This window comes from Carcharodon carcharias, chromosome 14 (assembly GCF_017639515.1).
Source record: "Carcharodon carcharias isolate sCarCar2 chromosome 14, sCarCar2.pri, whole genome shotgun sequence".
Lineage (NCBI taxonomy): Eukaryota > Metazoa > Chordata > Chondrichthyes > Lamniformes > Lamnidae > Carcharodon > Carcharodon carcharias.
In genome coordinates, this window is record NC_054480.1 from 99,171,016 (window position 1) to 99,184,632 (window position 13,617).

The 13,617-nt window shown below is 39.1% G+C and overlaps 1 protein-coding gene across 12 annotated transcripts in view; it reads left to right on the forward strand.

Annotated features, from left to right (window-relative positions):
• Nucleotides 1–13,617, forward strand: part of eps15l1a (epidermal growth factor receptor pathway substrate 15-like 1a) — a 375,872-nt gene that overhangs the window by 163,460 nt on the left and 198,795 nt on the right. For 10 of the 12 annotated variants that reach the window (XR_005945120.1, XM_041204271.1, XM_041204267.1 and 7 more), the window contains 2 exons: nucleotides 6,069–6,141; nucleotides 8,374–8,535. Coding sequence is in view for 11 of the 12 variants with exons in the window: in XM_041204271.1 (XP_041060205.1) it covers nucleotides 6,069–6,141; nucleotides 8,374–8,535 (235 nt within the window). In the remaining variant the exon portion in view is untranslated. The remainder of the gene's footprint in view (nucleotides 1–6,068; nucleotides 6,142–8,373; nucleotides 8,536–13,617) is intronic. The other 2 variants (XM_041204268.1, XM_041204270.1) reach the window with 1 other exon arrangement.

Consider the following 13,617-nt stretch of genomic DNA (forward strand, 5'->3'; position numbering starts at 1 on the left):
CTTCTGTTAAAACCGATTGCCTTCCACTCCCCATTCCTGACCTCTCAAAGACGGCTGGCATGGGTTGAGGAAGTGGAGAAGCCTGCAATTTCTCTCTTTTCCAAGTGGCTGTCCTAATGGTAGTGTACCGGCCAGAAGGCAATATTCAAATATTATCTAATGATGTCCTCCAATTTTTCAGATTCTCTAAGAGCTGAAACCTTGCATTCTTCAAATGGTTTTCACAATGTGATGATTTGGTATCCAATGTGATATTTGAATTTAAACAGCTGTCCGAGTAGCAAGCAACATTGCAAGCATGAGCAAAAAATTATATTACCTGTCATTGCTTTTTTTTAGTGTCACTTTTGATCAAAGCCATCTTTTTTTTTTTACAGTACGGTGATTTGTCCAAGTGGAGCAGTGTGACTGGAAAGGTCACCTGTCATTACTAATCTGTTATCTAGTGCTGAACGTTGCCAGTAACCTCATTTATATGGTAGCCACTGCTTGTTGGTTTTGAATACTGTGACTGATCTCTGGCAAGAATATGACTGTAAAATCTTATTTGTTTTTTGTTAATGTCAGCTTTTTGGCCCCTGGTAACCAGATGATCACGTCTGTGGTACCTGCTGGTGTCAAGAGACAAATTTAAAAGAAAAATTGTGAACCAGTAATGCCATAAGGCATCAACTAGTTTCCTTTAAATTGTGTCCCCTACACCAAACTTTTTTATTTTAATAGAGTCCCGTAATGTTTGTTATGGAGAAAATGCACTTTTTATTTATATGGAATTGGTCCACTGGTTCCCTTTCTCTTCTTGGCTTGAAACCAGTCATCTCTTTCTACAGATGGAGATTATCAACCTTTGGCTTGTGGCTGATGATAACTGTTTAACTCCTAACACCATTCTTCTATGAAGGCCTTTATAAATATTTATTGTTGATTTGTTTTATTCTATTCAAAATTGTTTGCTGAAAAAAATCATTAACGTTTTCCCTAAATTGCCTTGTTGATAAAACCTGAGGCTTTAGATTGGTAATAAATCCTGTTTTGAGAAGACCTGAAAAAGTATATATTTTCCAGCACCTGATTTTTTTTTGACTTGAAGTTGTGCAAAAAAAGATAAATTCAAACCGGAAGGTGAACATTGAATGCAACCATTAACTCTGCAAATTCACCTTCAGGAGCTTGATGCATGCAACATTGTTTACATAAAGTAAACCCTCCGTTTTGTTTGCATGTAATTCTTGTAAGTTGTACAGGAAGAAAAATATCAAGGTTTGATGGAAGGGATGCAGTTTAGGGGAGATTTTGCTTAAGAGTTTCTCCATTGAATATTGCTTGTTCGTGTCAGGAATTGTTCAATTTTAAAGGCCATAAATCATTCTGGTACGCTCTCAGTCAGGAGAAGGGAAGGCTGTGGTATTTACGCTAATCAGAAAAGGGTGTGATTGCAATTTGTAAGAACTTGAAAATCATATAACCCAAATATTGTTACAAATACTAGACAGTGCTATGCTAAAATCACACTTTGAAATCTTATGGTTGATGCAGCAGAGAAACACATTACCACACAATAACCTTGACTTGTATGAAATCTGAGTTAATAAGTTAGAAATTCTTTGCCGGAATGCCGGCTTTGTTTATCTTCTCCAATACTCTCTGCTTGCTTTGCTATCAGTGCACAATTTTCAGTTTCACGGATGTTGGTAGTCCCCTGGCATATTAGCCAAATGGTCATTCTTTGTGTGAGAAAGGTGGAACATTGTGTGACAGCAATTTAATAGAGGCATCAGGGCCCCTCTGTTAAAAATTGTGTGCTACCGATGTTACTTTCTTGGGTCCTGGTGAAATCTGGAATACAAATTGCATTACATAATACTTACAGAAAAATCTGTTGGGAGTATTATGCAGTTTCACATATTCAAGTAGCAATACTCAGTGATGAGGTCAGAATTGATCCTGGTCAGTGGTTAATGCTGCACCAGGCAAGGGTATTAGCACTGAAGTTAGATACTTATAGGAACTGAGATAGGGATCTACATGGAAGCTGAGAATGGGACTTCATGACAGGGAAAGATATTTCCACAGCTCTGCAAACAATCATGCATTATGTGTAGGGATGTACAAGTGTTTTTCATGATTTTCCATGTTTGTTCGGTTGTACTGCAGCATGAGATAGCATCTTCTTGCTGCTTGGGGTGAAATGGGTACAGGCCTGGAAGTGTCTAGCATTGATATGAAGTTGGGTTTGTGGGGACAATGAGGCCTGTCAGCTCCAAAGCAAGTTAATCTCTTCCAACATTCTCATTCGCAGTGCTGGAGAAACTGTTACAAGGAGGCTGACGATCACAGTCACCGCCTGCAGTTTAATGTTGAGTTAGCCAGGTCTGATCTTTATCTGGACGTATCGTACCTCTCGCAAACTCAAAAGAATTTCAGCCGACCCTAACTGGTGGAGTTGCAGTCAGCAGGGCATTCCTTTTGGTTGTGAAATGTTTTTAATTTAAAAACAAAACTAACACAGTGACTAGATTCTGGTGATTGGTAGTTATATATGGTTTATTTAGAGTTTCTTGTAAACGAGTTCTGTGAGCTCAAGAACCACAGAAACCACAACTGACTGAGCTGCTCTTGTGTTCCAGTGTGGTGTGAGCCACATGACCCGCAGTAGGTTTCCTTGTTTGCATTTGGAAACAAACATGTTTGTTGTTGGACTCTGTTTTGAAATGTTAATGTGTGCAGATAAATGTCAAACATGTAAGCTCCCCTAATGACTGGGCAAGTGCACCATTTGGCGTTCAGGACCCAGGCTTATTTGTGTAAGTTTACAAAAGTGTTGATAGAAAGATAATCTCCGTGCAGATTTTCTGGAAGATTTAAATTGCCTTCCTCAGGAATTTTTGGATTGGGTTAGAAATTAGTTCATCTGCTATCTGAAGATCAGTTCCTTGGAAGGGTGCAGATGAATGATGTATTAAGTCCGCAGGTCTTAAATAGGTGGTGCTTTTTAATCAAGTTAGGTATCTGACTTGGAAACTTACCTTTTAAGAGATTCTGAACTAAACTACTGAGAAATCCATATGACTAGAGTTCACATTTACCTAATGACACATCCCGCATAACTAGGCTGCAAAAATGTAAGGCAATCCCCACTCCATTTAGGGATGTTGCCTGACAGTATGGTGGAGGCAGGTTCAATTGAAACATTCAAAGGAGAATTAGACTATTACCTGAAAAGGAAGAATGTGCAAGGTTACAGGTAGAAGGGGGCAGAATGGCACTAAGTGAATTGCTCATTTGGAAAACTGCTATAGATACAATGGACCGAATGGCCTCCTTCTGCACTGTAACAATTGTGTGATTCTGTAACCAACTAAAACTACAGTTCATCAGCATGAACCTGCAAACTTGTTGCTGCTGCTTCACTGGGACCACCCGCTCCATTAAGGCATTGATCTGCAGTTATTCGGAGTTAGGTGGAAGGATTTCAGCTCCAGTGGCAGGTCTAAGCTTCCAGATTCTGTGTATGGGTCAAATTGGTTAGTCAATACAGTAAAGTCCCACCATTTGCGACTTCCTTTTTTGCGTTTTTAATTACCTGATCTTTGTACTTTGTATACAGCATCGCCCATTGCGTGAGCAATGTTCGCTTATCCACAGTTTCTTTTCTCTTTTCTCTTTCTCTATTCTTTTCCCGTGGAGAGGGCAGCCATGACGGAGCAGAGACTGAAATGGTTTCAGCTGAAGTGCCGCCAAACGAAGGGATTAACCTGGAAATGTCAGAATTGTTGGGTCTAGAGCTGCAATAATGGCTCTATCCAATTTTAAGTCTTCACCAATTTATTGCTCAGAGGCTCCCCCCTCTTTCCTATCTAGGTACTGCAGCACAGTTTTGCTGGAGAGTCCAGTACTGCCCTCGCATGACTGGAACCTATCTAACTCATTCAAAACATGTTCCCCATTCGCAATTTCGCCATTTGTGAGATTTTGTGGGAACGTAAGCCCCACGAATGGCGGAACTTTACTGTAGTATGAAGGACCTTTCTGGCTCAAGTATCCTGTGCATATCTCAGCGGATTGACTCTGTACCAATCTTCTATTGTCTTGTCATCTTGTAGCCAACTTTAACCCAGAGCAATGCAGCTCACCATATGTGCCTGTTGACATGCCATGGACATTGAATGGTGGTTTCACCAGTTGAACATGTACAGCTTCAGCAGCTCTTTATGCAGGCCATGTTGATGGCAGCATAATAGATAATTTTTTACAGAAGTTTGAATTTTGATTGACACCATCATTCATTTTCAATTATTTGTGTGGGATGAATTTTTATAGGATGAGGTTGGCATTGTTTATTGGGCAATGCTTCTGACTGGTAGACTCACCAGGCACTATAGATTTTGAAATAATGTTTATTCTTTGGATGTGATGATATTGGCAAAGCCATTCATTGGTGTGCAAAAGCATTCAGCTTTAATGGCATGCTGAGGAACTAGAGTTACATGTCAACTAGATCAGAGAGGGGTGACAGGTTCCTTTTCTTGAAATATATTCAATAGAATGAGGAGTAATTCATATGACACCTCAAGCCTGCTCCGCTAGTCAATAAGATCAAGACTGAACTACATCAATTCCACTTTCTTGCTGTATCCCTGCACCCCTTAGTTCCAAAAATCTTTCCATCTCAGACTTGAATATGCTCAACGATGGAGCATCCACAGACCTCTGGTTAGAGAATTGTAAAAATTCACAACCCTCTGAATGAAGAAATTTCTCCTGATCTCAGTTCTAAATGGACAACCCCTTATCCTGAGACTATGAACACCTAGTTCTAGACTCTTCACCCAGCATCTACCCTGTAAGGCTTCTTAATTTTATATGTTTCAGTGACACCACCTCTCGTTCTTCTAAATTCTGAGGAACATAGGCCTAGTCTATGCAATCTCTCCTTATATGACAATCCCCTCCTCCCAGAAATCAATCTGGTGAACCTTCGCTGCGCTCCCTCAAAGGCAAGTACACCCTTCCATGGGTAATGAGACCAAAACTACACAGTATTCCAGATGTGGTCCCACCAAAACCCTGTACAATTGCGGCAAGACTTCCTGTTATATTCCAACCCCTTTTCAATAAAGGATAACCTACCATTTTTCTTGTTAACTGCTGTTCTGCATGATAACTTCCTGTGGTTTGTGTACAAGGATACCCAAAACTCAACATTTACTAACCTCTCACCTTTTAAAAAATGTTCTTGTGGATAATTTCATACTTCCCCCCATTATACTCCACTTGTTACTTTCTTGCCAATAACCTAACCAGTATCTTTCCCTTTGCAGCCTATTTGCCTTTTCACAGTTTATTTTCCCATTAAGTTTTGTATCATCAGTAAATTTGAACATATTATACTTGGTCTCTTTATCTAAGTCATTCCTTTATCTAAGTCACAAATTGTGAATAGCTGAGGTGCAAGCACTGATCCTTGCGGCACTCCATTAGTTGCACTCTGCCTCTCAACAATGACCCATTTATCCTTACCCTGTCTTCTGTCTTATAGCTAATTCTCTATCCATGCTAATGTATTACTCACTATTCCTAATCTTGTGTAACAACTTCTTGTGTGACACCTTATTGAATGCCTTCTGAAAATCCAAATGTACTACATCCATTTGTTCCCCCCTTAACTACCCTGCTAGTTACAAACTCAAAGAACTCTTAATAGATTAGTCAAGCATGAATTCCATTTCATAAATCCATGCTGACTGTACCTAATCATATTGTGATTTTGTGACGCAGTGCAACAGCTTTTGCTGTTATTTTCTGGTGCCGTTTCAGCAATTATTACATTTATTGAAAGCAAAATACTGTGGATGCTGCAAACTGAAATAAAAATAGAAAGTATTGGAGAAACTCAGGTCTGACAGCATCTGTAGAGAGAGAAACAGAGTTAATTTTGAGCCCAATATGATTCTTAGAAGATTAACCAGTTAATCTTATTTCTCTATTGTGTATTCTTTTCAAAAAAGTGTTTGTTTTTCAAATGTGCTTATGGGTATGTAGATTGCATGATGGTGTGTTTGTTACAGGGAGAAGTATGGACTAGAACAGGACATCCGAGAGAAAGAGGAGGCCATCAGGCAGAAAACTAATGAGGTACAGGTATGTGTGTTGCCTACACGAATCCTAATATCTTCATTTGTTGGTGTACTAGTGATGATAGAATAATAGGACATTGTTTTAGGCCTACAGTAGTCTGGTACATTGTAGACTATCTGTACTTCACAATCTGTGAGTGTCTGTTTCAAAGTGCAGTTTGTATCTATTAAAACGTAAATTATCTGAGACTGTCAATAAGTGATTATACAGGTTTTACTGGAGGCAAGTGCAAAGTGATGCAATTTTGATAGGAGTAAGAGACCACCTACGTTTTGCAAGATAAAAGTCTAAATGGGCTAGAAAGCAAAGGAATCGAGGGTTATAGATTCACAGATCTTTAAAAGTAGCTATGCAGGTGAATAAAGCTATAAAAAGGCAAACAAAGCATTGGGGTTCACTTTGAGAGGAATAGAATTGAAAAACAGAAGTTATGTTAAATTTAACCTAGAACCTTGGTTAGACTATATTTGATGTACTGTGTACAATTCTAGCCTCCATACAAAAAGGGTACAGAGGCACTAGAGAAGGTGCAGAAAAGACTTACAAGGATAATACAGAACTGAGAGGTTACACCCATCAGGAAAGACTGAATAAGCTAGGGGCATTTTATAACAGAGAAGACTGAGGGATAACCTTGTGAAGAGTTTGATAGGTTAGACGTAAAGATGATGATTCCAGTTGTAAGGGAGTCTAAAACTGGCCATCAATATAAGATAGTCACTAAACCCAATAGGGATTTCAGAAGGAAGTGTTTTTCAGCCAGAGTGGTTAAAATGCTGAATTCACTACCATAAAGAATAATTGAGAAAGGCATAGATGCATTTAAGAGAGAGCCAGATAAGTATGAAGGAGAAGTAGATAGAAGGATGTGCCGATAGCGTTAGATAAAGTAAGGTGGGTGGAGGCTCATGTGGAGCATATACACTGATGTGGACCACATTGGCTAATTGGCCTGTTTCTGTTCCATAAATCCTATGTACTAACTAATAGATTACTTCTGAAGTGCAAAATCATTGACAAATATGGCAGCCAAATTGCATGCAGCAAGGTCCCACAAATAAATAATGAATGATTGGCTAATTATTCTGTTTTTACTGGTGTCAGTTGAATATAAATGTTGGCCCAGACATAAGGGGTCTCCTTCCTCTTGAAATAATGCCATGTGGCATTCTAAATTCAATTATACTGGCAGGCGGGGCCATAATTTCACATCTTGTTTAAAAGACAACAGAATGCAATACTCCCTCAGCCCTAAAGTATTAGTTTAGATTACATGCTAAAGTTTGTAGTACTGCTTGAATTCACAACCTTCTGACACAGATGTGCTATCCACCATGTCATGCTGTCTACAAATCCTGTGACTTTTTACAGGCAAGCAAAATTATAATGGTGTATCTAATAACCTGGGATTGTCCAAATGAGGCCTCCATCCCCTGAGCTCATATTTCCCTGGGCTGCAGTTCTTTTCTCCTTAGTTTGTGAGCTTTTCAGGTGGATATAAAAGATCTCATGGCAGTAAAAGGAAAGCAGGCAATTTCCCTGGTGCCCTGGCCAGTTTCAACACAGCCAGAAACAGATCATCTCATCAGTTAGTTTTAAACCTGACTTCTAGTCAGAGTTCAGTTAAAGCTGGGTTTCTTCTTTAAATTGATGGTGGACTGATAGAAAGCTGAAAAGAGCAGAGAGGGTGGTCTGCCTGTAGAAGGCTGAAACATTAGATGTGTTATTGGCTTCAGTTCTGTGGGTAAAGCGTGAAATGTGCAGATCATTCCAAACAATTCCACTCATACTGTGGGAATCATTTTATTGATCATTGCACCAAGAAATATTTGAGTGGGCGGTGCTAGAGGAAAATAAATCTTAACTTGAAATTCCATATCTTGAAGTTCCGTATCTTGAAGACATATTGGTCAGGCTGCGAGGAGACTGGGCATTCATTGCAGCTTCACTTGGAATCTGTCTCAAGTGGGGAATAAGGCAACACAGTTAACCAGTAGAAATGACATTGAAGTGTGTGGTGTGCTTTCTTATAGTAGGCAAGGTCTGTGATTTTTAAATCACTTCACTTGAATAAAGCCACTGAGGCCTTCTGGAATATTCAATGAATTGCTAGGTATAAATCAACAATAGAAAACATAATTCACATTTTTAAAGCAGGTTTTTAAGTCTGGGGTAGAGTGTTCTATTGTTGGAGATGATTGTATTATCAAAGGTCGATTCACCGTGTGTTGGCAGGAACTACAGAATGACCTGGACAGAGAAAACAATAATTTGCAGGAGCTGGAGTCCCAGAAGCAGGCTGCCCAGGACAGGCTGGATGAAATGGACCAGCAGAAGGCCAAGCTTGAGGACATGCTCAGTGACATCCGGCAGAAGTGTCAGGAGGAGAACCAGATGGTAAGAACAGGTGAAACCTTGGACCTAGAGACTGTAAACAACTGAAGTGGGTGAGATTTTTAATACCAGGTTCTTTCACAACTGTGTTGTCACATGACATTTTTAAGAGGTGTGCATTAAAATCGAGCACTGATTTGAACTATCTAGGAGCCCTATTCTACATTCCAGGTTTCTTGAACTTCTGTGACAACAGTGAACCTTCACTTCTAAGACCCGTAAACGTACCGCATCTTTGAAATTCTTTTCAAGATTGGTTTAACATTTGAATAGTGTGGTGCATCCTTTCACTTTGGGATCTGTACTTGAATCATTTGTGTTGATGGCTTGAAAGTCTGCATTTTCTACAAGCTGTAAGGGTTTAGGTTATTTTTTCTATATATCTAAGGGACAGGCCTATAATAGCAGCAAAGCTGAAAAAGAATAATGGGCCCATTATAGTGGGAAGTGGTGATCAGGTGATAATTTCGAGTATTCTGTAGGAAGGAAAATGGGGCAAAATCCAAAAGGGCTCTACAAAAGTAAATTGTGATCACAAATTCAGGACTCTAATTCATGCTTGAGGATCAGGTGACTATAACCAGGACTTGCATTTATTCAACATGTCTGCAGCCACCTATTTTTGTTTATAAATTTGAAACTGTTATTGATTTTCTGAAACAGTAGAAGCATTTTCTTAAAACTTCAGCCCAATTGTGTCAATGGATTGAGTTTGGAACCTTGAGAAAGAATGAATTAGTACAAGAAGCAGTACGATAGGATTTGATTTTGACACAGTAAAGATGCATGGAAGAAGCAGCGCTTGTAAGATCAGGTATTTACAGATTAGGAGGAATAAGAGAGGATCGATCGAGTCTCAGGAATGAAAGCTATATAGAGACACAAGAAGTGAGAAAAGGATTGTGTGTCAGTTTGGGTTGATTGATTAAACTTTCATTGTGCAAAACTGCCCCTGTTCAGCACAGGGGACGTGTCTTTATTGGCTTCAGTTGGAGCTGCTACAAGGATGTATTGTGGCTGTAAAACACGTGATAATTCAGAAAATCAGTGGTTGATTTATTTTTATAAACAGAATAATAGGTGGTTAAGAATTTGCTAAATGGATCGATCTTTATTATTGTCATTTGGCCTCCTAAGCGTAAGTTGAAACCTTGAATCTATAACCCTTCTGAATTTCGCTTTCTCTTCAATACAAAGCCTTCCCCATTGCCAGCATTTCCCTCTATGATTTGCCATGTTCAGATTTTTTAGTTTGAACATTATTATTGTCATTTAAAGTTTATGATAGACTTAGTAAAAGTTTTTTTTTCCCACATAAAATCCTTGTGATTGAGCTCTAGATATGTAAAACTCCTTTTATTGTCATATGATGTAGAGTGGCTTAGCAAATGTAACAGTGTGAATAAATTGGTGACTAAAGATACAAATTTGAACGCCATAGATTGGAAATAAGGCTAAGGGTGGATCTGCCCCCCCCCCCCAAAAGCTCAGTTGGTGAGCACACTTTCTAATTTGGAAAACTGAGCCATAAGCTCACCTCTCATTCTTCTAAACTTGAGAGAATACAGTCCCGGTCTCCTCAGTCTCTCCTGTAGGGCAATCCCGCCATACCAGGAAACAGACTGGTGAACCTTGTTGCACTCCCTCTATGGCAAGAATATCCTCCCTTAGGTAAGGAGACCAAAACTTCGCGCAATACTCCAGGTGCAGTCTCACCAAGGCGCAATACAATTACAGCAAGACATCTTTACTTCTGTACTCAAATCCTCTTACAATAAAGGCCATTTACGTTCCTGATTGCTAGCTTTCAGTGAGTCATGAACAAGGACACCCAGATTGTTTTGGACTTCAACACTTCCAAGTCTCTCATCATTTAAAAATAGTCTTTCTGTTTTTTCTACCAAAATGGATAACTTCACATGTTACTCATTAAGTTCCATCTGCCATGTTCTTTCCCACTCACTTATCTTGTCTAAATCCCCTTGAAAGCTCTTTGTATCCTCCTGACAACTAACATTCTCACCTAGTTTTGTGTCATCAGCAAACTTGAAAATATCACATTTGGCCCCCACATTCAAATCATTGATATAAATTGTGAATAGCTGGGGCCCAAGCACTGATCCTTGCAGTACCCCAATAGTCCCAGCCTGCTAACCTGAGAATGACCCATTTATTCCTGCTCTTTGTTTTCTGTCCCTTAACTAATTCTAAATCTGTGCCAATATATTATCCCCAATCCTATGTGCTCTAATTTTGCTTACTAACATCTTATTAAAAGCCTTCTGAAAATCCAAATACACCAATAATAACCCCCCTTATCAATTCTGCTAGTTACATCCTCAAAAAACTCCTACCATGTTTTGCCAAACATGATCTTCCTTTTAAAAATCTATTTGACTTTGCACAATCATACCATTATTTAACGTGTTCAATTATCACATCCTTTATGATTGATTCCAGCATGTTTCCTACCACTGATGTCAGGCTAACAGGTCTGCAGTTCTCCATTTTCTCCCTCCCTCCTTTCCTTTCTTAAATAGTGGGGTTACATTTGCCACCTTCTAACCTGCAAGAATCTTTCCAGAACCTGTAGGATTTTGGAAGATGACCACCAATGCATCCACTACCTTTACAGCCACGTCTTTCAACACTCTGGTATGTAGATCATCAGGTCCAGGGGATTTGTCAATTTTTGGTCTCGTTAATTTCTGCAGCTAATAATACTAATTTCCTTCAGTTCCTCATTCTTGCTAGTCCCTTGGTTCTCTAGTATTTGTGGGAGGTTTTTTGTACCTTCTCCCGTCAAGACAGACACATACAATATTTCTTTACTCTCTCTGCCATTTCCTTATTTCCCATTATAAATTCTCCTGTCCTTGCCTTTGGTAGACCCACATTTGTCTTTGCCAACCTTTTCCTTTTTAAATACCTACAGAAGCTTTTACATTCCATTTGTATGTTTCTGGCTAGTTTACTTTCCTATTCTATTTTCTCTTTATCAGTTTCTTGGTCGTCCTTTGCTGAATCCTAAAAAACTCCTAATCCTCGGGCTTACTACTTTATTTTGGTAACTTTATATACTTCTTTTTATCCAGTACAACCTTTTTAACATCTCCTGTTAGTCATGGTTATCATTTTTCCTGTTGGGCTTTTGTGCCTCAAAAGTATGTACATTTGTTGCAAACTATGAATTAATTCTTTACGTGCTAGCTATTGCCTATCTACCATCATACCTTTTAATGTAGCTTCCCAATCTACCACAGCCAGCTTGCCCTTCATACCTGTGTAATTTCCTTTGTTTAGATTTAAGACCCCATTCTTTAATTGAACTATATCTCTTATAAACTTAATGTAAAATTGTTTTATTAAATAGTTATTCTTCCCTAAAGGCTCCTTTACAAAGAGATTATTAATTTGCCTTTCTCATTGCACAATACTAAATCTGCAATAGGGCATCCCTAGTTGGTTCCTCAACAAACTATTCTAGAAAATCATTTTGTATACATTCAAGGAATTCGTCTTCCACTGTATCAGTGCTAACTTACCCAGATTATGTGTAAATTGAAGTCCCCATGATTAGCGTATGACCCTTGTTACGTGCACCTCTAATTTCCTGACTTACGTTGTGCCCTACATTACCACTACTGTTTGGTGGCTAATAAACAACACCCACCAATGTTTGCTGCCCCTTGCAGTTTCTTAGCTCCACCCAAACTGATTCTATATTGTTTTAAGATGGGAAGAGAGAAAATAAGAATGGAAAGAAAAAGTTGCTTGGGAGTTATCAGCATTGCATCATGAGTCTGGTTCCAATGACTGTGTAAGCCGCTCAAGGTCCAGTTGTGTGGTTTATGTTATTGTCTGAATCCCTAGAGAGTGTTATAGCAAAGTAATTCCTCCAGCCAGCTGTTCAGTTGTATAGAATTACCATACACTCTACAGAAAACAACTTGCCCCTGCATCCTTCCTTCCAGTTCAGTGCGGCTGCACGTTATCACTGAGCATGCCAGAAATGATGTTCCAATAAATCATCAGGTTTGTAATTTAGTTTCAAAGTATCATTCCCATCTGGCCTCTGTCTTCATAGGCAGCTTGTGTGAGCTGTAAAGATGGGGTAGGGTGGTCCAGGTCAGCACCGATTTCTACATGGCCACCATCAGTGCTGTTCAGTGCCTGCCTGTCAGCCAGTTTGTCTTTCCCCACGAGGCAGACCACTCCCTCGCACAAATGTTTTTCTAAATGTCAACCATTAACTCTCAGTGCTGTGGCTGTGTTCCCAGATAAACCTTTGGAGTATTGCATTTTTTTTTACATGATTCCAAAAAATATGTGCACATATTTCAGCTTGTTTGAAGAATTTTCCCTGTAGTGTTGAACATTCTCTTTATATTAATTTTTTTGACTCTATTGCAAGATGGTGGAGTATAATCAAAGTTACTGGTTGCTTTGGAATGTCATGGACTGACCCAGACTGTGCACAGAATTCTTACTCATCTGTTTTTCTTATTGTAAATTTTGTTCTTACTGGGTTGAAGAATGTCAGGGCTGAGAAAATGGAATATTTTCAAATTTTGCCATTTAGTCAGTGCCAAACACACACAGACAGAGTGAGCCGGAGGGTGAAGCTCACTGTTGTCCAAATTTCTGCCTTTACAAATAACTTGAGAAGAGTGCGCATCCCTTGTTTCACAACACAATGTCCACCATGAGAGATTGGCTGATTTCTGTTGTCTGGCGTATGCTCATGCCCACTTGAATCTACTCCAAACTCAATTCAGTTTAATTCTGTTCACCGGTGCAATATTAAGCTTAATTTGAGCTGAGTTCCCAGGGGTCAATAATGCTGTTCTAACAGACTGTATTACATTTAACATTTTATATATTGTCTTTTTTAACATATTGAAAGGAACTTTCCTTTAGAAAAACACAGCATACCCAGCTGTTCAAGAGCATATACAATAGGAGATGGATGGCCCATTTCTGTTTGTTCTTGATATTAATCAACTTCCTGCCCCTTATTCTAGTGTAGACTCACTAGATTGTGAGCATTAGCTTGTCTGCACAGTAGTCTGTAATAGTTATTGC